The following is a 26,481-nucleotide window of genomic DNA, read 5'->3' as shown; positions in this document are numbered from 1 at the left end:
AACCAAACCGAAGGCAATATTCAGTTCTGGATCTTTAACTTCTGACAATTTGGGTATGGAGGAGAGTATTTATTACTTGGCGGAAACAGAGTCGGACAAAATTGCTGGAAAACGTTGATGATTGTTAGGCCATCTGAATAAAACTGTTTGCAAGAGAAAAATGTAGTTATTTTACATGTTACGCGCTTTTGCAGTTGATGAAGTAGATGACATACTGTGCATATTCCATATTTGTAAATGTTTCAAAGACTGAATAAAATAATACCAACCATAACTCTCATTTACATTATACCCCTTCACATCCAAAAAATTCAGTAGGCTTGCCAGGGTCGTCAATGCCGACCCAAGGAATAGAATCGAACAATTGCCAGTGGTGCGGCCCTCATGAGGGCAAAGAAATGTTAAGGAAAATAAAACATTCAGGGAGATATGCCATATTTTTTATTAAATTGAAGTTTTACATTTAGTGTGCAATTGTGTTGGGAACATATTTGAAGCTAATAAAAACGTGTCGATCAGTACCATTCAAATTATCATTCGATGGATATACACTTTAATAAACTCGAAAAATGTCGAATGTAAGCCTAAAAATTGGTCACGTGCTCAAAGAATCTGGAATTGTACTGTAATTTTGTTCGGCTTCGAACAACGAAGATAGACATTTGTCCCAGAAATTATCGTTATTGGAATAGTTCCGCAAAATATACAGTGCAATTTCAGGACAGTCTTTTATAAATTCACAGATACACATATTGAGTAAAATTATGTATAGGAAGTATAATATTTCACGCCTGAAATTTCGTTTGATTCTTACGGACATAGCTCATGCTGACATGAGATAACATGGATAAAAAATTTACGATAGCGCATAATATATGCATTCGCATTTAGTAGAATCGAATTATAGTAGTAACAATTTCTATAAAATATATATAGAAATAAAGAAGGATAACAAGTCGAACAATGTTTTTGTGCATTTTGGAATATTACAATCGTCCAAACATCACATTACGTAAAAACTGCTGAACCGATCTCATTCATTTTTGTTTTAAAACCTTCCTCATATTTCATAGAAGGTTCTGATGGAGGAAAAAATCCGAAAAGTTGCCTAAGAAACTGGGAAAGTCAAGAAAACTAAACGAAATTTACACACATGATGTTGTAAGCAATAAAAATGTCTCAACCCGAAGATTATACCTAGAGTTAGACTAGGTTAATTTAACTCTTAACTCGGTAAACCTAGTTCTTAGGTTCTCTGTTTTCATTGTGAGATATTCACATATTCCCAAACATTTTCAGTAGATGGCATTATAAACTTATACACGAGTATTTGCCTATGACCCTTGCTTAAAGCAGTGATTTTCTTTTTTGCACTGAATTATTATTGAACGACGGTTATAATATTCCACTTTTGATATGTAGTTGGGTATTGTAAATTCGGTTGACTCACATTTCGGAAGGAATGAACTGATTAAATGATTCACATTGAATATTTAGGAATAAAATAGCACCGATGGCCCCACTTAATAGATTCAGAATTTTCCGAAAAGTTTCAGTTTGATGATACGGATGAGCAATGGGATTTTACTAAAGGTCATGTAGTACCAAGGCTCTAACAAGCAGAAATATTTATCTGAAATTTCATCGTGAACACCCACAAAAAGGAAAAATATTCCTGGATTGTCTGGATATTGACTTCTGACAAATGACCCCATTATATCAGGCAAGGGGTAATAAAGTACCATATGGAGGGATCAGAAATGGGTACTCAAACATCTCTGATGCCTAGTACTTTCTGATATTAAATATTGTATGATTTTCAGGAGACTCTCAGCAGTATCTTAGAAACTAGTAGTTATAAGAGATGTTCGACAGCTCATTTCTGATCCCTATATTACCCCCTGCTCAATGTGTCATTGCTCAAAAATCACATATCCATCTGTCTAGAAAAAAAAGGATAAATAATTATGCAAAAAACACGAATAGAGCTACTTCTTCCAATACAATACTTTTTTCTGGGAATTTTCGAGATGTAACATTTTGTCGTTGAAGCTTTGAAGCTGCTCGTTCCATTCAGAATTATTAGACACACACAACATTCGTGGTTTTTCACAGGAAACTTCGGTATTTGCGAGAATGAGTAAAAATAAACAAAGGGCGATAGAATAAATATTGATTGTGATCAGCCTTTGGTGTTTGTACAGGTTCGTCATCCAATTTATGGTTGCAAAATGATTTGAAGAAATTGATTGGCCTGAAGGGCTGAAGAAAATTCATTATAGGATTAGTTGCAAAGGTTTGCATCGTTGAATTGGTATATTCCATATATTGATTATGAGGAACAAGCCGTTGATTTTAAGTTTCGTGTAAATTTTCTGTTTGTTAAGGCATTGATGAAGATTAAGGGGGTGCTTTACATCACATTAATTCCAACAGAATTTCCTATGATTAGGTGTAACGACATTTACAAAAATAGGTCGAACTATACTTGCTTAGTTATTTTCTCACGAAGAGAGGCCTACAATTCGATGAAATATAGAGATTTTTCTCATAAAAACTGAACTTATCGACATCCTCGCTAATGGTATAAACGGAGGGCTGCCTTTGGATATTATCCCTATTACATAAAACTCTCAGATTAGATCTACAATAGATATTTCCGCTAGTTGATTGTGTGTTGTTATTAACATTATTATTATTACCCTGCAATAGGAGCGGACGCTTCTGGGAATCGGACTTGAACTGATTGAACTTGCCGAAGAGGTTACTTATGTGTTTTGGCGTGGACAGTCGTATGGACAAGGGGCGTTTTGAGGAGGAAAAAGGCGCTTTTCCCTGGAGGAAAGCCAGCTCGTTTCTGCGTCTCTTCAGGACGTTCTCGTAGTACACGTTGGTCTGTTTAGAATTCATGAAGTTGCTGTGGAAATTGTTGTAGTAATATTGGAGTATGCTGCCGGAATTTGTATTCCTTTTTGGCGGTTTCGTGTCGTAGTTGTTGTTGTTCTGCACCATCGTCGTGCTGTAATATCTGTTCAAGTTTCCAATCCGGGACGTCTGCGTTTGGAAGGGGGGGAAAGATTTACTTGTACTGGGGTGAGGATAAGAGACTGGGTAGCTTCTCTCTTTCGGTTGTCACACCTCCTGTAGGAATTTCAGAGGGCATATACCCTGGCGATTGTCACCCGAACGTATCACCACCATGCCGTCCAACTCTTCACCTATTTGTACCACGATTTGGTCCCGCAGCAGCATCATCCCGCTTTCCCCTTCTCCCACTTGAAGGTTATGTGTCACCTGAATAATAACTTATTAGTATCCCATGATTTTTTCGTATGAAAATGTCCAGTTGGTTTACCTGTAGGGGTTTTTCCCCCGGTGATAGTTTGAGAACGTATTTCGAAGGAAAGAAACCCACCCTCCCGAAGCATTTACCCTTCCACCAATCCGGATCTGTGGTATCGATCACAGTTACTTTATAACCAGCCTTTAGATCCAATTCATCCTGATGCCTCGATTTGAAGTTGTACAGGACCACATAAAGGTTGGTGGGTAGAAGCCTGTGAGATTTCTGAAACATATTTGAGTTCATGATACTGCTCTTATCTTTTGATTGCAGACATTTCTATAATGCCTCTACTAATACCTAATTCAATTTAGAATACTTTCTACTCACTTTTCCACCTACTGGACTTGGACACGGTGATGTACTGGCAGAAGATGGGCTTTTATCGTTGTCATCTGGCAATTCTACGGAGGACATACGGATATTTTTTGCAGATAGAAGCCGACGATTATGGACTGGACTGGATGGTGCTGAAAAATGATAAAAATGAGCAACTGACTGAATCGTTTCAAGGAACGACTCCAACTTTGGATGCTCTAGTGGGATGATGCTTTCTAATTAAGTTATTTCATTTCCTTTTGTTTCTTTCGTTACACACGTTAGTTATGGTAGACTATAATGACTCTGACAAAATGAAACCAGTGGCGTGGCGGCTGTACTTATAATTTCAGATGGGCGAGTCGTTGGACATACAGTTCAGTTGCCATGTATGCTTGAAAAGGAGGAGTTGGATAATTTGATGATATGTGAATGTTTTCTATGCAAAAGGCAAATCTGCCTGTATGGCCCAAGTTTTCGACCATCTTCTTTAGTCACACCCTTAGTCCGCCTTTGATTGGTACAGATTTCTTCAATTTAGGATAGGTACAGAATGATCTCAAGGATATTTTCGTAAATTCTTTGATTTCAGCACAACTTTTAAAGCTGGGTACAGACTTGTAACAGAAATTCGTAACGTGTATAGGTAGGTATAACATACCTACACTTACAACAACTTTGTTAAGCGTGGGGCGCTTTTACATGTCTAAACCCAGCTTTAGAGTCATAATACGTATTCGTATTCTTTCAAATTTACATGGATCAAGGCGAAACTACACAGCTACAGGCTACAGTTTACTAGCTTATCTATCAGGGTCAATTCCGCTACTTCTGGATCACTCACATTATTTCTCATAATTGAGCATGCCAATACCTAGCTATTCGGCTACATTACATTGCTAAGTGGAATAAGAAAAATTATCAGAGCATACTTGTGTAGGTATTTTCGATAGATGTGACATAATGGCCATTCGCAATCTTGTAAGGCCGATTGGCTGTAAGAGAAAAGCATGCAGATTTTATATGCCATATACGAGACCTTGAAGTACTCAGAAACCGCTGTTTCATTCTCTCTCGACATCTACGAGATGAAGAATCTATTAGTTTTACAGAAATCCCGCACTTAAAGCGCTTGCAGGAGTATATCCAATACTGTCGTCTTGTGAGATTGACTGCGATGAATCTACTCCATTTTAAGGAAATATATGAACAATTTCCCAAGGGTACAGTAGGTTTCGCTCCACGAATTTTACTGATTAAAGATGCTGGGGATAACTTGATACTGGATTACGTTCTAAACGAAAAAATATGTAAATTTGTTGACAGTGCTGAGTTTCGAGGAGTTACACATCTGACCCTGAATTTGGAAGAAAATACAAGGTTGAGAAAAATTCACCAATGCATAAATGATTTCGCAAACGCAGTTTCTGAGTATTTTGAGTATTTTATAGAAGATAAAGAAGTATTCATGCCAATGTTCAATAAAATAATGCAAATCCAATTGGCATAAAAAGCACGCAGATTTCAAGGGACATAAATATGAAAGGTGATACAGGTAGGCACAAAATCCGACAACAGTATTGTTTTTTATGAGAAGGACGTAATAGTATTACAATAAAGATGGTGAAATTTATCAATGAAAGAGGTCTTTATTGGAAATAATGAAACAAATGTTCGTTTATTTTTGAAAAACTGATGATAAATCGGTGAAAATTGTCAGAAATTCAAGTGATATTCCACAATTAATCATCCAGCATTCTGATTGGAAAGATCAAAATTGAGGAGAATATTTTATATCAAAATGAAATTGCTTCTGATGAATTCGTTTGTTTGGCAACTGGATGAACTGCTTCACTCTATCATTTCGAAGATCCACGCTGTATACCACTCGTTTTTTATTTTTCCTGCTCAAAATTCACATCGTCCCTCATCGCGAACCTATTGAAATTTGTATAAAACAGGATATGGCCAGACAAATCCCCGATACAAATCATTACTGTGAGCTCGTATCATTTGAATAATTCCACAGCGATCGAACATTTCACTTCAAAGCGTTGTTGCGTGGATTTATTTGAATGTGCATTCACAAAATATGTCATTTGCCAGACAGACTATTCTGCCGACGATCCGTTTTCCATTTTAAAATTCATCAGTTCGGAAGATTTGTCTCTGTTATTAAACACCACGTGAAATCCATTATGAAACCTGCCAGGATCACTGACACATTTCATCCACCGAAATGGATTGATAACCTTTACGATTTCAGTGTTGTTGAACTGGTTTATGAGGCAATTAATCGAATATTGTGTGAATCATATTTTGGCAATGTGTTTTTATAAATGTGCAGAAATTTCCTCATTCTCATTACTCATCTGTGAGAAAAAACAACACTCGGTTCAAAATATGAAATATTCAAATACAAGACAAGCTGTCAAAAATCTTCAAAATCCACAGAAAAACACACAGTAAAACTCACATTGTATCCTAGAAGATGAACTCTGGTTGGAATGTGGATCACTTGCTGCATTTGAACCATGATGCCTCCTCCTTTGAGCATGTTCTGTGCTTTCTGGTGAGTCCAAAGACAAGCTCTTCATGCGCAAGTTGAGTTTTTGCCTTCGTGGAGAATGAGGAGCTATGTCAAGTTAAAATGAAATGAGTATTTGTTGGATCACACTAAAATAACATCGAATGTGTTAACATTAGCTATTTTATATTTTACGTGTAGGAATTAAACGGCAGGCTGTGGTGAAGCTAAGCTTGAAGAAAAGTTATTTACAACGAATATTATAACTAGAAGCATTGGTGGAAAAGCAACACTGAGAAACGTCCCAAAGCATAAAAATATTGGAATAAGAAATACTAGTGTTCAGCGTAATGGAGCAACATATTATTTAGTCTGTGGTAGGTACAAATGATGATTGATGAAATTTTAAATGAATTTACACATTATTCTGCTCTTCGAAACCATAATGATATCTTGCACTGCACTCAAAATACTTACGATTTGAATGCTTCTTATCACATTCTTATTTTGACACAATATACTTTTAATGTTCTTGTGTGAATACTGAATAGATGTGGATTATTATTATTGAACTCTTGATATGATTTTTATTAATTAATCTTCGAAACAATTTCATGGGTATGATGAATCATTCGAATGTAGGTACTAGGTACGACTCTATACTGGATTTTACACGAAGTCTTGGGTCTAAAGACGTATAAAGTCCAGTTAACACAAAAATTCTGACTGCAATCTCCACATTCTGAAAACTTATACCTGCAACTCACAACACCTATGTTTCGGTAATTTTTTTAGTCGGTTCAACTTGGGAAAACGCTGTAAAAGCTAGGGTGAAGAGCTAGCATCCTACGTTGAGAAAAATGAAGACTTAATGGGGACACTTTAATTATTATTTATCACAGGTAGGCAATACGGCAAATTGAGCAAATATCCGTTCAAGAAATGGACTGAAATGTCAGTTGTCAGATGAGGTGATCATGATGAACATTTTTTATATTCGTATTGGAATAATGATTCTGTACAATTTTAACATGAAACTCATTTTTTGTTTTTCGACGGTTTTTTGTCCGATGTCGTGGACTTTGACCTGAAAAAGAACAGAGAGGGGGTCTTCAGGGAAGTGGTCATCCCATTTCCGTTACCAGTTTTAGGGCCCAAGAACAGTGGCTGTCCGAAGGGTCTTGTTCCGGTGTTGTCTTGTGCACGGGGTTCTGAAAATTAATTATTTTCAGGATGTGAACGGAGTGATTTTCAGGGTTTCCACACTGTCACAGAAATCTGAATGATGTATACGAAGTCAAGTAGGCTGTGGAATTTTGATCGTCGATATTCTGTGTCTAAGCATAATTCTCAGCTTCTTTTGTGTCGTTTTCCAGGTACATTAGTTTCCAAACTGATAATAGGGCGTGAAAAAATGCTTTTCCATTCAAAATAACGAAATATAGATAAATGCCATCATTATTTGTCTATTTTATCGTTGGGAACATGGAGTGATTCAAGGAAAAAATGACGTTCAGACACAGAACATCTACCTTCAAAATACCAAAGCATACTTAACGAAGAACTTTTTGGACGCACGCTAGCTACTCGCCTAAAGAATTATACGCACCCTTATCCGTATTCAAGAAAGGAACAAGTTTTTTATTGAATTGAGTTGAGTTCATAACATTTCAACAGCGATGTCATTCAGGAATTGGAGCAAATCATATTGAAAGTCTTGGATCAAGATCTTCCTGAAGTTCAGGAATATTGGTCGCTCCATCTCTTTACGTTTAAATTTAATTCATACGAAATTACATTTTCACGAAACATATCATCCAAAAATCCACTTTATTATTGAGCTTGCTGAATGTGGATCAGAAGCCAGATTGGCATGAAAAATGAATATATGAATATATGATAATTTTTTTGAAATAAAGAGCGAATATTTTTTTAATGATGATGAGTGCATTCAAACTAATGAGCAATTTAGAATTGGGTTGAAAAAATATTATTTCATGGAAATTGTGCCAAAGGTATGTTTATTGTAGAAATAATGGCCATTGTGCTGATGTAACCAAATTTGATAGAAAATGGTGCTGCCTGAAAACTTTTTATTTCAATACGTAAACAAGTATTTGTTAGTTGATTGAGAGGAATAATAATACTACAGAAGCACGAACGTATTTGAAACGAGGGAGTCGATTAAAGAAATCCTAAAGCCATTGACACTTAGATATCGACAAATAGATAAAGCTCTTTCATTTTGCTGAAATTTTTTATAGAGGATTATATATTTTCAAGCGCAACACCAGCTATAACATCAAAATCTCAACATCCAATACAGAGAAACAGGCAACATTGATATACCACAGGATGTGCAATCATTGTCAATTGAGGATTATCATGAATTAATCAAAGATTATCGACATATCCTGAGAAGATTAATCCATGAAAGTCCCCAATTTTCAGGACACAACAGAAAAATGCAGGTATCTCACGATGACACTGTACATAATTTTCTTGAAATAAAGTATATGTACTGGGTGTAGTTGTGTACCACTAAATGGAGATGAGAAATTTGTTCATTGTCGATTTTGTGACTCAAAATCCACGTCTTCAGGCTTAATGTCTCACGAAAGGGATATATTTTTGAAATTAATAAGTGTGTAGATCGGAGTAACATGTGATACGTGTTTTCTCCACCAAAAATCTCACCCCAATTACCTTCAGGTAGTTCTATATCTACAGTTCTTTTGTGGAATAGGTGGAACTACTCTTAAACATCGATAAAATTGACTTTCACAACACAAATCGATATTTTGCGAACTTCACGACCATAACAAGCGTTCGAGGGAACTTTACGTCAGATACAAGAAATGATCAGATGTTCGGTGAATTCCTGGAGCATAAAATTGCCACTGTAGTTGCTGAAGGTATTCAACCTTGATGAGCTATCCATTTTTATCAAATCTCCTTCAAGTATCTCGAGCCGTTTCGAAAATATCGAGAAATTCGTTATTGATTCGGATTACATTCAACATTCCACGCCCTGTATCTTGGAAACGGAGCATTTCCGCCTTCCTAACCCCAGATGACAATAAATGTGACCTAAACATGTGAAAATAACGTATGATTCCAGTGTTCTTTTATATTCAATATCAAAATTATTTCCAAACGAACATTACATTTACGTAGATCTTTCTATCTTTCTACTCGAGTCGTGAAATTTGCAAACTATCAGTTCCCAGGCTGGAAACGCCTGTCTAGCTATACTAAATCCACATAAAATAAAGAGGGGAATGATTGGTCTCATTTCGCGTACTTTCCGGTAAAGAGATGGAGCGATGACCAGGGGATCCTTGTCTGGACCTGGATCCGAAACCTGTCAGACTTTTCATGCCGGCAAACAGACGTCGTCTCATGGATGTTGCATCTGCTGGATTTGTTGCAAGATAAGCGTGCGTATGTCTTCTAGCTGGGGAGATGGACACAGAGGACTCAGAGTTAATAAAACGAACAATTTTGATGCCATTCAAGTGATCAATGATTCAGTTGACTTATGTAGATGAAAACTTGAGGTTTCTTTGAATTTCGATGAATCACCAACATGATTATTTTTATAAAGAAACTCAGGAAAGTACACCTGAACGAAGACATGAAATATGCAGTAGGGTTATTAACTGCTTCAGCTAGATTCTTACTGATAATCTCCCTAGAGCTTGTATTATATCGATATTTTCTGAAAAATGATTGGAAACCTAAGAAAAATTAACCAAGAAGAATGTTTTTAAATATGAGCTTCTTGTTGAGTAGGTATCTGATGAAAATTCCATAGAAATTTTGCACTTGTAGTAGTGAGCTGAAACTTATGATTGGTAAGATGTTTTGAGTCTGAAACTTCAATCTTTGAGATTTTCAGTTTGTATGCCATTGTTCAGAGAAACATTGGGTAATTGATGGAATATTTTACAATCTACTTTGGAAGATAGATGAAAATCTGCCACAAGTTGGTGATCCATCAAAGTTTTCAAAAGAAACATATAGGTAATACATGATAAGGGGAAAATTTTTACGAAATCTTGATTGGAGTTCAGCTAAAAAGATGTTTTTTCCGGCGTTGTTTCAAAATTCTTCTTTTTCTGGATCGCATTTCTCATACACTTGATGAATGGATTAGAAGACTTCGTAAATGAGATATAACATCAGAAAAATCCCGATTACTTTATCACACACATGATAAATTTGAAATTTTTATCAAAATTTTGCAATAAATCATAAGAATTGATCTGATTATCTTCGGAATCCAATAATCGAATCGGTAGTATATCATCAATTCAGAAATCTGGCAGATAAAACGTCATTATCAAAACAATGAATGTTGGATTAGTGCCAATTGAAATCCACAATCTTACCTGATGCCAAAAGATTTCTTATATTCTATAATTTTGATAAAATTCTGAATTTCCATCTGTTCATCTGTTCAGAACTAAATAATATGTTTCTCCAGGGCTTGATAAGTGCAACAATCTATCTTCATGCAATCGAAATGCTTTTCGAAAGTTTCGATGTCGTGTTTTTATTGATTTCAACTGTGAGGAAACGTTGATTGAACTCCTGGATCCATGATGATAAATCACCTACCTTCAGAGGAAACAACCAGATTCATTATGGTTCCTAACTTTGAACAGTCTAACACGGTCTCTGAGTTCAAGTTAGTTAATCTGATTCGGTGGTTATTTTGTATTTTACCACCCATACTGCGCATAAACATGAATTCGAAAAGTTGTTTGTTTTTAGTTCCCCTTATCACAACAAAGCACACGTGAACCAGCAGAACAGACCACAACATTTGGTCCTGCTAGTCGGATCTGATCCTATAATTATCTCAAAACTCTGGTTCACTTCGGAAACTCGGCATACAAAGCAGTTTGTTGGGGTTAATCCTCGTGAACTAATAGAGAATGGCATGATGCAGCATTTTGCATATTGTAACAAGAACATCCAGTAATGGACAGTAGGACTCCAAGAAAAATGAAAAATGTGTACATCCCTAAGTTTTATGCACCCATGCAAACCTCGACAAAACTGATGGATCATTTCGTGGGGTGTTTCATCCCAGTAATGCGGTAGCTGAAAATAGTTGACGCCCCATAAAACACTGGAGGTGTTCGATGACTTAGATGGGGAGTCGATGTTGATATTTTTGAAGACATTGATGTTGAAGTTGTACTCCATTCACATTTATTTTAGCACTCGTTGGCCATATAATAATTTTCTCAAATTTTTGTAACTAGAACGGAGTAAGGTTGGCACTCATGAATTGTCGTTAATGTAAGAACGTCGTTGCCACAACTAATATAAATTTTTATCACGAAAGTGATTGAAAAAAGAGACGGGGTTTCAGGAAGTGCTGTTTAGAATTCAGGTCCGCTCATTCAAATAGTTATACCCTGATATTCTAAAATCCACAATACGTCAGACGGTAGCGAACATATTCGATGTAAAAGAATTTATTTAATGTTTCATTTGAATCTAATGGACTTATATTTCAGCTGAATATTTCCACAATCAGAAAGATTGTGAATGAAGAGGATGACAAAGAATTTCCTTCTATTGGGAGACCCAAAAAAGTGGTGGCATTTGAGAATTTTATGATTGAGTAAATTAATTCGAAAAGTTTACTACAGGATTTTCGATGAATGTCATCCTAGAATGAGTTCCCGAAAATTGATTTTTCTATTTTTCATTTTACTTGTCCTGTACATTGTTAATGTCTTAAGGTACCAATGAATACTCAATTATTATTATTATTATATCAATTTATTGAGATGAACAGCCACAAATACGCGCCAGTTGTCCTGTTAATTGTTTATTCATGTGAAATTTTTGTTCAAAGGTGGAGTTCATCTTGATTTGAAACTTCCTTTAATTCCTTTTACTTACATTGATGCAAGATGATTTTTGTTGAAGAATTTAAAGCTCTTGTAATTATCTGTTAATTCCTTCGGGAGATACTCATTCCCAACCACTGCATCATATGCATTTCATCTTCTGGTTAAAATTTTTGAAATCTACAACTGATGTAACTCATTCAAACTTTAGACAAAGAAGATAACGAACATTAACACTCCTCAAGCTAGTGCATATTATGATATTATACTGATCTCTTGTATTTTCCATGCAAATAACTGGATTTGGTATGCCTTCAATCAGTTTGTGTAAACTTCAATTACGTTCGTCACATATTTTCCGAAGAGATCCGACATTGTAATAAAATACGTAATAACAGAAATTTTTACGTAGAACGGACAACAAAGCGTTGATTTAAAACCCAAAAATGTTTTGACAAGCTTCATAACCCCACATTTTCGTACTTTACACGGTGAAATGTGTCAAATTTCCATGGCCAACCGAGTGCTAAAATAAAAGTGAATGGAGTATAATTTTGGCATTTCATTGATTATCAAATCAACTGAGCGAGCTATAGCAAGAAACGCTGATGTTGATTGGGCAACATGATGAAGTTTCCAAGAAGAATTTCCAATCGAACATTTAATTGAGTCAATCCAAGCATTCAACCTCGGATTCTAACCGAAAATTTCGAGTAACCGCAGCGAAAATTATGTACCTATGCGAGCGTTCTCAGGATTCTTTATTACCATCTCCGAAGGAGTTCAATCAACCGTTTTCCTCCGAGTATACGTATTCAAACAAGAACCAATCTTTCTCCAATCCATCACATATCGAACCTGAGCTCGTCGACGAGGGGGTTGGATTGATCACGGATAGATTGGCCCCTCCACTTTGGGGCGATTGGGTCGGGGGTGGTCCAACCCTCCGGTTCAGACTTTGTCCAGAGCTGCCCGCGCTGACGGGGGTCGCAACCCCCTGCCCCCGGTCTACAGTGATACCAGGCGCTTCGATGTTTACTCGAGGTTTTGAGTTCGAGATTTCGGTCGCCTGTTTCAATACTTGATAAATGCGATCCACTTCGTTAGGCTCTGTCAAAACAATGGAATTAAGAGGGTTTGTTTACGTCTTCTGCGATGGAATTTCCGGTAATCACGTGAGTTTACGGATTTCCTGTTAATTATGGCGGACAGGAAGTCGAGCTAGGAAATATCTTCGACTCCGATGGAATATAAACCGGATATACTGCTCGACAAGAGTTAGGGATATCGTAATCAATCGTTTTTAAAAGTACGTAATCTTCGAGAAAATCGCTGTAATAGTTATTTAATCAACAAGGTTATTAATAAAAGCGATTAATGATTGAGATATTTTAACGTGTGAGCGAAGCGAGCACGTTAATGTTCGAGATCATTAATCGCTCAATTAATAAACGAGTTGATTACAAGATTTTTCCGTCGACCACATTTCGAATTTAATGTGAAATCGATTGCAAAAATTTTCTATCGATACCTAGTCAAATTTGACACCTTATAAATTTTCTATGCTCATATCGGAATGTTGATATTTTTATGCGGCCGATCGAACAATTCGAGAAGTCCATAGAGGGTATTTTCGAGTTGTGACATTTGGAGTAAATCACAATGATATCAGTCTCTATTATATCTGTTAAAGAATGTGTGGAGCTGGTGGAAGCAGGAGTTGTAGTACATAGATATATTGATTACTCTCTAACCATCATAATTTTTCTGCAACCTCCACAATTCATCTCTTCTCAATTCACCCGCTAGGTACTACGAAAATCAATGCTAAATAAAAATGAAATAATTATTTGGGAAGCTGCTGAATACTTCAATGTTCGATTACCCATGACAATAATGCATTAATAGGAAATTAATCAATAAAAGGGTTTATTAACAGCTAATTTCGTGTACGTTAAACAGTACTATTATTAAGAGGTCGGCGGAAAAATCATTTAAAACTCAATAACTACTTAAATCGATCTGATAAAAATCAGTATGAAACATTTCGTCAATCTTCTCGCCTCTTTTCTGAAGTTTGGTTCTTTGCATATGTTTCATGCATGCTCTAATTTTGAAATGAAGTCAGTTTATCAACGGCTTCGATTTGAAACGAGTTTTCTGAAAATGCCAAGACGTAGATTAACAAACGCTGAGGCTAATAGGGCTATCGGAATGCTACAGGGTGGCCTAACTCAGGTTGTTGTAGCGGAAAGGCTCCAAGTCAGCCAAAGTGTGATATCTCGACTTTGGAAAAGGTTCAAGGAGCCAGGTTCTGTGTTGGAAAAACCAAGGCTTGATGGGCGACGAAAAACAACACCAGCTCAGGATCGTTTCATCACCGTTTCGACGAGAAGAAACCCTACATCTACGTGTAGAATGCTACGGAATACTCTTCAAAATGCAGACGGGGTCCAAGTTTCCATCGAAACCATCAGACGACGTTTGAGAGAGGTGAATCTAGGTTCTAGACGTCCATTAAGAGGAGTTCCATTTACACGTGACCATAAGCGTCAAAGACTGGAATGGGCAAGGCAACATATCAATTGGAACGATCAATGGCGTAGTGTCCTTTTCACTGATGAATTCAGATATGGACGATTTTCAGATTCTCGAAGAATAAGGGTATGGACAATCCCACGCATACCCCGTATACGTCGCTATGTCCAAGAAGTCCATCCATTCCGAGGGGTTAGTGATATGGTATGCGCCAGGATTTGTTTCAACGGGCGCACAGATCTACAAAATTTGTCCGGGGAATATGACACTATAGGGAGCATGTCATTGACAATGTTGTGCCAAATTTTCACGCTGCTATTGGTGAAACTTTTCAATTTCTAGACGATAACGCTAGACCGCACCGTGCAGCCACATTTGAGAATGCGCGCGAGGAGCTTGGTATTCCACATTTACCAATACCTCCGCACTCACCAGATTTGAATTGCATAGAACATGCATGGGATAAGCCTCAAAGAAGATTAGATAATCATCAACCTACCCCAGAATCCCTATGATCTGAGAGAGCTTCTGCCCCGTTTATGGAACCAAATTCCTCAAGAAATGTTCAACAACCTCGTGTGTAGTATGCAAAGAAGATGTCAAGCTGTTATTGATACCCGTGGAGGCCATACATTGTATTGATAGTCTTAAAATGCTTGAATTCTCTGGGAATAAAATTTCGTTATTTTACTCGATTTTTCTTAACACCCTGTATACGCTGCAGACCTACAGGCTAAAATTAATTTGCAACTTGAAATCATATTAATATGAATTTTCATCACAAAAATCTTATTTTAACTATATTTTTCGCAATTTAAGTCAATATCCCTAACTTATGTGGAGCAGTTCATTTTACATCGAAGGTATTTTTCGTATTTTCACGAGAGAAGTTCGTTTTGTTTTCAAGGGGGGTATGGACGCGTATCCATGGAAGCAAAGGTACCATTGCTTTCCCTAAAATAAAACGATTCGAAATCACTCGATTTCCCAATCGAAATTACTGAAATCTCGGCTATCAATGTACAATGTAGACGTTCTGAAAGTACGGTTAGTTACATCTTTGACATAAATCCCCAATGAAAGCTTCTTATTTTCAGCTCCGATCCTGGTCCAGCCTTAGTTTAAAGCTTTGACAGGTTTTTCTATGCGATTAACATCGAGAAGCCATGACATCGACTGTTAGGATGAGGAAAATGTTCAAAACAGAATACTTCATGACATCTGAGTTTGAATTTTGGGCTGGATATTGTTCTCTTCTGAATTCTTTCGTTTCATGAAATATCCTGTTCTATATTTTTTGTTAGAGATACAATTTCCATGTATTTTCACACAGAAATACCTATGAGAGACTGTGTAGAGTTCTTGGTCTTTGCAGGTATTTGCACCTTATTTTCATCTCGTATGGATAGTCTTCTGTTTATCGTTGTCATTCCACCATATAAACCCCGTACTCCTAAGATGTACAACTATTTAAAGGGTGAATTTGAGTTGAATACAATCTCATTTGAGAAGGTTCAAGAACCGGATGAAGCTCAAAAAGCGAAAAGCTTATGATGGGGAGGATAATGATGAAGTTTCAGTGGCTTGTATCCCTTGAAATACAGTGATATGTACAATATGTTGATCGTGATACAGAGAAATTGATTTTTTTTTTCAATGTTTTTCCATTTCATTTTTATTCTTGAAAGTATATTATCTCATCTCATGTTCTGTATCACTTGCTCTGTAGATGATCTGATAATGGCACTCATTTGGTTGATGTGTAACTTACTATGTACATGATTTTTGAGGAAATGTGACCATTTCAAACCAAACGAATACGAAATGATGCGATGCATTGATAATGCCGACAGAATCAGGGTTTTTCCTTCAACCAAAATGTTTTGCTTGTAGTATTTCTTTCATATGTTCAAAGTATAAAAAAAGATTGCAAACTTCTCACATAGATTCATAATCAAGACATTCTCTGAAAACGTGTCATTGTTGAGGAAAGACGTTAGATACTTAGATATAATATTGAACTATTTTGATTCAGTTCTATCTTGTCAGCTCATCAGGTTCTTATTTCAGGAATTATCTGTGGTTCTTCAAAAAAAATCCATATGTTGATCGAAAGGATTGCAATCAAAATCATCATCAGAAATCTCGAAAATTCAAGCTGACGTTTGAATGAAATATGCAGGTACTATGGACCTATGATGCTGAAATTCGAATAAAATTTTAAGTTCACTGGGGATTCTCCATTAAAACAGTAATGAAACGTGAATAAGAGTTCTCCCATCCTACCGTTTCTCAATTTCGAGGGGTATCGTATGATTAAAACGACTTCCACTCTGTTGAATTGAAGGTAGAAGCTTCAAATTTCATCTCCATTATTCTGGATCTCCAGAGAAGGCAGAACATCATCTGCGAAGATTCTATTTCATCCCGATAATTTTATCCATCTCAGTATTCGAGAAATTGGGGTCAGATGATCAGTTCATCCATTCTTTATTGGAAATATTGGGTTTTTCCCCTTTTTAACGATTTTCCACACAAAGGAGTGGCGGAGCTTTTATTGAATTTTGTTGGTTATGAATCTATGAGGAAGGTTTCCACGGATTCTGTTACCATGCATCTCTCATTCTCAGACGAGAACCTCTTCGGTAGCAAAAATTAAAAAAATAAGGTAATGTGACGAAATGTGATGACTGCATCGAATTGTTGTATGATAAGAACTTGGAGAATGCAGATAGCTAATAAGGCAGATACTTACGTTCCTCTTCGAGGGTTGATTCAGGTACACGGGTCTCGATTTCTGAAGTAGACTTCTGTCGCCTCAGCAGCTTCGCCTTCGTCTGACATTTCGATGCTTTATCTTGACAATCTACGTGGATGTTCATTTTGCATATCCTACATTTTAGGCCCTGACGCGTGTGCCCTTGAATGGAAAAAGTTGTCGTGATAAAATTCGTTTCTCACAAGAGGTTCATTCAGAATTTCTGAATGGAAATACGACCAATTATGAATTGAAATGAGTTATTGCTTTTATATGAGTTGCTGTGGGATAATTCGCAATTAAAGCTGATGTATTTAGGGGTATCTTAACGTGTAATGTAACGTACAAGGGTTTTTTTAAATGTGGAACCCAGGAACGAGGATGTATTGATATCTAGTTAGCCTAGACGGTTCCAACCATCAAAATAACATTGCGTTACCATAGCAACGAATAATAACTCATTAGAAGTGTCAGTGTTAAATATGAGGTCGAAAAAATGAACCAGAGCTACGCAATAAATTAAAAGAAAGAGGATGTCCACCGAAATTGTGAAAATCGAAAAATTGGAGTATAGAGCCATCATCAAGTACCTGTATTTGAAAGGGTTAAGGGGTAAGCAGATTTACGAAGATATGTTTATACCCTTGGTGATCAATGTCCTTCGTATGCGACCGTGAAAATTGGACTGCAAGCTTCAAAAGGGGTAAATTTTCCATTGAAGATGATGACCGATCGGGAAGGCCAGTTTCTGTGTCAGTCCCCGAAAATATCGATGCAATTCATGACATGATTTTATCAGACCGTCGAATTGGGCTAAAACGGATATCTGAAGCACTGAATATTTCATACGAACCCGTTCAAGATATAGTTCTCGTCAATTTGGACATGAGAAAACTTGCTGCAAAATGGATCCCCAAATGGTTGAATGTTTACCAGAAGCGTGCAAGGGTAGAAGCATCGCGTTCGATCTGTGCGCGATTTGAAAACGATGTAGACTTCTCAAACCGAATTGTTACTATGGGTAAGATTAGGGTACATTTCTACGATCCAGAAACAAAGCTACAATCGATGGAATGACGACACTCTGGTTCTCCAAGACCTTAGAAGTTTCGTGTCCAAAAATCTGCTGGAAAAGTTCTTGCTTCAGTTTTTTGGGATTGCCATGGAGTAATCATGATTGATTTTTTGGATAAGGGTAGAACAATAATCGGAAAATATTATTCGACATCACTGACCACTCTACGGGAAAAAATTAAAGAGAAAAGACGCGGAAAGCTATCCAAAGGCGTTTTGTTTTTGCAGGACAACGCCCCTGCACACAAATCTCATGTTGCCATGCCAAAAATTCGTGATTTAGGGTTTGAATTACTAGAACACCTCCCTTTTTCATCAAATTTGGATCCATGGGCGCCCGCAGAAATTTTTCTCAGGGGGGGCAAAATATCATCTACGATTAGTTTTACTGAAAGAAAAATTTCTCTCATATCCCAGGGGAGCCGTGACCCCCCCCCCCTGCCCCCCCCCCTGCGGGCGACCTGCGGGGATCCATCCGACTATCATTTCTTTCCTCAAGTGAAAAAAAGTTTAAAAGGTCGTAAATTTTCTTCCAACGAGGAGGTAACGAATTCTTTGTCTGTGAGTTAATTTGAGGTTTTATGAACACTACTTGTCTATTTTAAATTATTTTCAAGTATACATGTCTTCATTATTATTTATTATTTAATTTTAGTGACTTTTAACTGTTCTGTGTTCTCTATATATTTTATATCTATCTCATATATTTTATATCTATCTTATTCATATTTATTGCAACCTCTGTATTTATGACTTGTGAAAGCAACAACTTGTTTTGCAATATCACCAATAAAGATCTAATATAATCTAATCTAATCTAATCTAATCTAATCTAATAAGAGATGTGGAGATCTGGTTTACAGAGCAAAAAAAAACATTTTTTTTTGAAAGGTCTAGGGACGTTGCAGGTTCGCTCTAATAAATGTATCCGATTAAGAGGGGAATATGTTGAGTAATACAATATTTTGATATTGAAATTTTGTTTGGTTCTATAATGGGCTAAGAATTTTTCAATGTATCCTCGTATATACAATGATCTATTCGATACAGTATTTTATCCTAACCCTGTATAGATGACTTCAGTTGAACAAAAGTCCTTTGGGTATATCGACTACTGCGCTGCGAACTCATTGAGAATTTATTATAGCGTCTGAAGTTGACGAAAATCGATTAAGAAACTCCGAAAGAACACAGAATTTTCACGGTAATTGATATCAAACTTTCCTCACCTCTCAGTATTTGTTGGCAAACATCGCAAGGTGTGATCTTTTTGTATGTATTCTCTTGGAAATGGTGAGCATCAGGATCTCCCTTCAGGAGTTCCCTTGTGGCTGCCGCCCCATTTTTCCTGGAGAAAGTAAACAAGATATTAATTTCAATCAAGCCCCAGCTGAAAGGCTGCAGGCTTATCATCCGCAGGAACTTGATTGGCGTGATGGAAAATAAACGATTTTTCGATTATTTTCGCCCCACAAATTTTATTCTACGCTTCATTTCGACTCGACAATGGTTCATTTCGAAGCTCGGGAAATTTGTGAATAATTATCTTCACTTTTTCCAGCTGTTTTCTGAGTTATTCCACTAAATTAGGACTGTTTAGAGTCAAAAAGAGATGAAAAGGACTCATCTGAGTTAATTAAAAGTACAAGGCTTTATAAATGAATAAAAACTAAGATATTTCGGTCAAATTCTGTACAGGGTGGGCAGAATTCGTTGTCTACTGAGGGTATCTCGAGAACTGTAAGAGCTAGAAGAAAACGGATGACACATTTTCGAGCTCCTTTCCAGAGAAACAAAGAATGGTGCAAACCGTAGCATTCTACGATTCTTCGTTTTTGAGTTATTAGCAAAAAATGTCATTTTGACAATTCGGAAAAGTTCTCATAACTTTTTTGTCTTTGAAGTTACAGATCTGAAACTTGAACCTTCTTAAGCACTTTCATACGTAGAATCTACTGACGAAAGATTTTTTCCAATCCAAAAATGAAAAATTCAATAAAAGTTTGCATTTAAAGAAACTAAAGTTCGCTTCATGATTCGAAATGAAAAAATATTTTGAGCTCGTCAGTGGATTCTACGTAAAAAAGTACCTATAGAAGGTTCAAGGTTCAGCTCTTTCACTTCAAAGACTAAAAAGTTATGAGAACTTTTCGACATCGTCAAAATCCCATTTTTGGTTATAACTCAAAAACGAAGAATCGTAGGAGACTACGATTTTCACCATTTTTTGTTTCTCTGAAAAAGAGCTAGGAAATGTGTCATCCGCTTTCTTCTAGCTCTTAAAGTTCTCGAGATCCCCTCAGTAGACATCGAATTTTGCCCACCCTGTACTTGATACGTAACAATTCCTGGATGTATTTAGAATTTCTACTGAAAAACATCGTCGCAGTGTCCACACTGTCCACCTTAATAGAACAGTGGAAATGTGAACAATTCAAATACATATAAAAATTGGGTACAAATACAAGAATTAAACTACAATAATGAAAACTTTACAATAGTTACCTAATAATTCCAAAGAAGAGAAAGACTAAATACTAATATATCTATAAAGCTTTCACTTCAGAACTCAACTCAAATTTCGCTCTGAACAGGACGATCTATAATGATAATTGTAAAGACACAATATTACCCAATTATTATCATGCAACTATCCCAACTAGTAGCGACTCTTATTTCATATTACCCAGACCATTATACCAATAAATTCAAACTTACACAAAAAAGGCGAAGATACGAAAACACTTTCAAAACAGATTCATAGCTATTCCAAATATGCGTTCAGCGTTAGTTTGGATCAATTTTTTTTCAAGAATTGGAATAACTTCGAATCTTGCAGCAACCAGCAACTTATTGGAGTATATTTACATACGTACGGTGCAGTGGAGTTGTGTCTATCTGGAATATTGTTGCACCACAAAATTAGACATGTGTACATTTTTTCAGGCTGGGGAGGTTTAAAACGACGATGAAATGGTTTGATGATGGGCGATTTTATCTGGATGAAAATGTGTTTTTGATCATTTTTGGGATATTGAATATTTTTTCACCGTCTCAAATTTGTGTTGATTGTTATCGTACCTTAATTCTTTCAATATTGTATATTATTAAGGGCGTGGAAAATCCTCTTTTTACTATAAAATTTTATGTGAATGTTTCGAATGGTCCTCTCTGTGTTAAGGGTATAGTGGCAACTCTATATTGTATTTGCAATTGGAGAAAACGTGAAAACTCTGAATCGCACTATCGATCTCTCTCACTGCTATGGGAAATGATTGCTGTACAAATATTTCCTAAAATTCACGGCTCGATGTTTGCACAACTTCTGAGAATATACAGGAAGCCATAACCTGCTAAGTCCCGCCATGTTACAAACGTGACTTTGCTTTTCCGGATGGATGGAAATGCCGATTTTCACGGATCGCCTTCCATTAGTCGTCGGAAAGTTCAAAGGAAAAGCGTCCGAGAAAACTGTCTTAGCAGAAAAAGGCAACCCCAGGGGATGTGTCTTTTTTTCGTCCAATTCTACGATCGGTTCCTGCGAGAGGACATATGTAACGAGGGAAATTTAAAAGTTTCGTCTTCTACATCTGACTATGAGACGCTCTTATGTAACTCGATCAGACACATAGGGAGTTGGCATTTCGAAAAGTTTTCCAGTCACTAATTGAATTTCAGGTATTTTTTGATAGCTGCTCTACAGCTATGTATACTGCGCAAAAAAATTAACGCACATTCTGAAAATCTCAATTCTAATGAAAGTTAACTCTACATTGACTTTATAACTTATTTTTTATGTTCTCTCGGGAAGGTTTTGAACGAAACAAGACACATTAAATGGAAGAAAAATTCAGGATTTCACCGAATCCTATGTGAAAGAAGAGAAATGAGCAATTTTCAAAATACTGAAATGCTGATAAGTGATTTAATACTTGGTATTACCACCCCTTGCGTTAATTACAGCTCGGCAACGACGGTTCATACTCAAAATGAGTGATCTTAAAATGTTCTGATCTAATCCTTCCCAGATTTCTCCGAGTTGGATTCGTAAGTTATTAAGAGTAGCTGGATGATTTTCTGAACTTCTCAGCCTTCTATTGAGGTTGTCCCAAACCTGCTCAATCGGATTGAGATCTGGACTTCTTGCTGGCCATTCCATTCGAGAGACTTCAACCTCTTCAAGGCACTTATCAGCATTCATAGCTCCATTATCAACGACCACTAGGTCTGTGCGAGCTGTCAAAGATATTCCACCCCATACCATAATCGATCCTCTCCCGAAACCAGTAGTATTCAGGAAATTGCACTGAGCATATCTTTCATGTGGACGTCTGTATACAAGGGAACGTTGATCACAATGGTAGGGGCAGAATCTAGACTCATCTGTGAAGAGAACTCTTTCCCAATCGGCCTCTTCCCAATGGATATGCTCTCTCGCAAAATCCAAACGCGCCCTTCGATGGGCTGGAGTTAGAGCTGGGCCTCTTGCCGCGACACGAGGCCTTAAATCATATTCTCTGAGGCGATTTCTTATTGTCTGAGTGCTAATTTGCACCTCATGAGTTTGCTGAAGCTGAATTTGAAGGAGGCGAGCGGTTGCAAACCGTTGTCTCAACGAAGAAACTCTCAAGTAACGTTCTTGAATGGCAGTTGTTACCCGTTGTCTACCCTGTCCTGGTCTTCGGACATTCATACCTGTCTCCCTGAATCGCTGCAACATTCTGGACACACTTGTATGGGAAACTCCAAACCTTTCCGCAATTCTTGTGTATGTCCACCCTTCTTCTCGCAAAATTACCGCTTGGGCACATTCCTCTTGTGTCAAATTGCGTGTTTCGCGTTGCATAGCGATCGAGTGTAGAAAATCAAACGAAAGAAAAACTATTGATCACTAGAATTGATCGAGAACAACTGATTTCAGAATGGAGCCAATACATTCAAAATCTGATAATATCATCTTTTTTTATTCCTGCTGGGAAAAAACATCTGTATTGAAGAAAACCGTTGAAAGTGGATAACATATGCATGTATAATTCTGATTCCTCCAGATTTTTATTCCTCTTCTTAACATCTTTCATCTCTCTGGTAAGGTGATCCATGGAGGAAGGAAATATCGAAACATGAAACAGCTCGAGTTAACGAAATCAGTTGATTCAAGTGAACCTCATCAAACGACTAGGGAACAGTTTCCACTTCATTTCCAGAAAACCCCAGAAATTCAATTTTACGAAGAGCTTCCTCGGAGTAATAGATACCGACACCTCTGGGCTAATGGAATTGCTAATGCTAACCCAGAAAACACAATTTCCCATTCCACTTCTTCTGCGGTTTTCCGAGGTTCTTCAGAGAAATTCGAAATAGTTCATCAAGTCAGCTCGATATTAATATTAGTTAATACTTTTGAGGTGTTACAGAAAATTTGGAACATCTCAAGTTTCCCAGGCATTTAAAAAGTTAACCCAAGACAATATCACACCTAGTTTTCTCTGAAAATGCGGACGAAACGTCAGGTGAAGTGCTGAAGGAAAAAGTCCAGGAAATATGTCTTATCTTATAGATATTTCATGAACTCGAGATAATATACAAGAAATTCCAGAGTTCGGAATGAAATATTCGTTTATTACTTTGAAAAAACGACGAACTGAATTGCGCTTCGATTCTGAAAGAATTCAACTAGAATTGATATTTCTTGAGGAAAATTTCAGAAGTGAGATTCATTAGAAAGTCGACTTTCACAATGAATTATTCTGACGGAATTGAGAAGCGTCAATTAGAGAAGTTAAAGCGTAGGAAGTTGATAATTTTATGAAGCTACCAGTTAAAAGTTCAGCAAATTTGTATCTGTTCCATCGTACCTAATATTCCAACAATGAAGGCTTACCTACTCTGTAATCAAATTCCCTTTCTAATCTGAAATCAATAGGACTATTTTCCGCTTAATGAGTTGATGGATAGAGGTATCATATGGCATTAATTAATGAACTATTTTGACGCTCTGTCAGTTCAAAGTTGATACAGTCTGCTCTGTATCCATTTTACGATATCATGTTCTTATTTTGCTATGTTTCTTCGTAACGAACGTCATTCTATAGCTACGTTGATCAATTTGAAATTACGAGAATCTTTACTTCTCAATTTTCATCATTTCCAACTGAGAAAAGTAAATGAACTCGTTCTTGAAAGAGCTATATTGAGGATTCAAAAATACACTTCGAATAGTGTGTTTTTTCTTCAATTCACGAGTTATTTTATGAGCTCCATAGCCGTCAGTCTCATTCTTTCAAATAGAAAGAATAGAAACATGATATTTTCTTCCAACGATTATAAAAATAACTGACCATGAAGCAGTGTTGTCGATTGCCTCGTTAACCAGTAAAAAAGTAGGAATCAATAACATCAAATTTTATAGCACTCATTTCAACGAGGAAATCGATCTACGCTTCTGATGGAAGCTGGATAAAATTATAACCTCGTTAAAAGCTATCGTTTCCGGTAAATTGGGGCTTTCAGGTTGTTTAATGGAACAGCCTTATCCAACGGAATCAGAAAATCGGTGGATGTTTTTGATTTTTAGTCAACTGATGGGAAAATGACCCTGCTTTCGGAGTAGGTTTGAATTTTTTATATGTTTTCGTGCTCAGTAATTGTGAAGATTGTGTTTTTTTCTAAGTTTATTTTATTCTACCCTTGGAGTGGAGAAGGACTCTAAAAATCTTTTTTTATTGCTCAATCATTCTTCTCCAAATAATACCCACTACTATTTTTTTCTTGTATATTTGTCATCTATATTGTGGTGAAACAGATGCTCACTTTTTGAGAGGTGCAGTAAATTCATGTGCGGTAAGAAATAGTGAATTTAACAACCTCATTTTCATTTCAGTGACACTTCGAAGAATGAATTTGAAACAGTGAAACTGTGTGAGTTGTGAAATAGGGTGATATCAACTAGCAATGAAATTGTGACAACATAAATATGACCTATGTGAATGAAAAATGCAAGTTCATTACCTCATGGAAATTATCGTAGACACAGCATGGTACATTTGGTTCTTTCTGCATACCCAAAAACAAATATAAATATAGAATTTTAGTAAGAACTACAACATGTAATTGTCAGCATTGAACACCTGTTATTTTCAATTTTGAAATCACCTGGAAGTTTTGAAGTGAATAACCGACAATTTCATATTGATATGTGATTGAAAAAATGCTTTGAAGTTATCGGAAATCGGACAAGAGGTTCAACAGAAAACTTACTTTTCTGATTCAGGAGGCGGTGTTTTCAGGCTTTTAAAAGCCTTCAACCATTTCGTTTTCATACTTCCCTGCGAAACAACTGATAATTTTCGATCACTAGATGCACTACCACGTTCGCCCTCTAACTTATTGCTGAACAGTTCTTTCTGCAACAAGCAAAAAACACCATCAAAAAATTTTGTCTCGATGTGATTGATAAGTGACAAAAATATGAAGATTATATTTTAATTTTGATGAATCAAACTGACAGAAAATTTGCCCAATATTTTCCAGCATTTCACGTAAATTTTTGACCAAATTTGACAGAGTCGTTGGTAAGGGTAGAAGAAGATTTTTAATGTTAGACGGCCGTTGCAATATGGCGAAAGCGCTACACAAATTTACTGTTACATATCCCTTGAGGATATCAGGACTCATTGGCTGCTTGTGTCTATTTGATTTTCTAGGATTACTAGGGGTAGTTCAATTCTTGATAGATTTATCAGCAAAACTATTTTCCAATGAAAGTTGCAAAGAAAATCCCCCCAGACAACTGTCTTTAGTGAACGCGAAGAATCAAAGAACCATATTATTTTGGTATCAAGATAATACCCTCCATTTGAATATAGGTATCATAGAATCTATAGTAATGTAGGAAAAACCGGGTATTGTTAGAATCCTTCCAAGGATTGCAGCACCCTTACTAACGGTTCGATGAGGAACAAAATGGAGAATGCGCCAGGATAACATGAGTGAGGTATCATTATTTTTTCATGTCAGGAAGAATTCCTGTTCACTTCTATGAGATGTTTTT

General features: G+C 36.6%; 1 protein-coding gene and 1 long non-coding RNA gene across 2 annotated transcripts in view; one reads left to right on the top strand and one right to left on the bottom strand.

The window, feature by feature from the left end:
- Positions 1-1,258: 1,258 nt before the first annotated feature.
- The window catches only part of LOC123314203, a 75,085-nt gene continuing 49,862 nt past the window's right edge, over positions 1,259-26,481 (bottom strand). Inside the window, exons 10-19 of the mRNA XM_044899335.1 lie at positions 25,689-25,834; positions 25,440-25,484; positions 19,661-19,779; positions 17,355-17,519; positions 15,939-16,052; positions 12,920-13,171; positions 6,138-6,296; positions 3,674-3,813; positions 3,356-3,568; positions 1,259-3,294 (exon numbers count right to left, since the gene is read on the bottom strand). Of these exons, the coding sequence (XP_044755270.1) occupies positions 3,133-3,294; positions 3,356-3,568; positions 3,674-3,813; positions 6,138-6,296; positions 12,920-13,171; positions 15,939-16,052; positions 17,355-17,519; positions 19,661-19,779; positions 25,440-25,484; positions 25,689-25,834 (1,515 nt within the window). The 3' untranslated portion in view covers positions 1,259-3,132. The remainder of the gene's footprint in view (positions 3,295-3,355; positions 3,569-3,673; positions 3,814-6,137; positions 6,297-12,919; positions 13,172-15,938; positions 16,053-17,354; positions 17,520-19,660; positions 19,780-25,439; positions 25,485-25,688; positions 25,835-26,481) is intronic.
- Positions 15,404-15,946, top strand: LOC123314208. Its single transcript, XR_006537789.1, has 2 exons — positions 15,404-15,641; positions 15,697-15,946. It is a non-coding gene; the product is annotated as an uncharacterized LOC123314208 (long non-coding RNA).

Source organism: Coccinella septempunctata, chromosome 5 (assembly GCF_907165205.1).
Source record: "Coccinella septempunctata chromosome 5, icCocSept1.1, whole genome shotgun sequence".
Lineage (NCBI taxonomy): Eukaryota > Metazoa > Arthropoda > Insecta > Coleoptera > Coccinellidae > Coccinella > Coccinella septempunctata.
The sequence above is the reverse complement of the archived record's forward strand: the minus strand, read 5'-3'. Positions and strand labels throughout refer to the sequence as shown.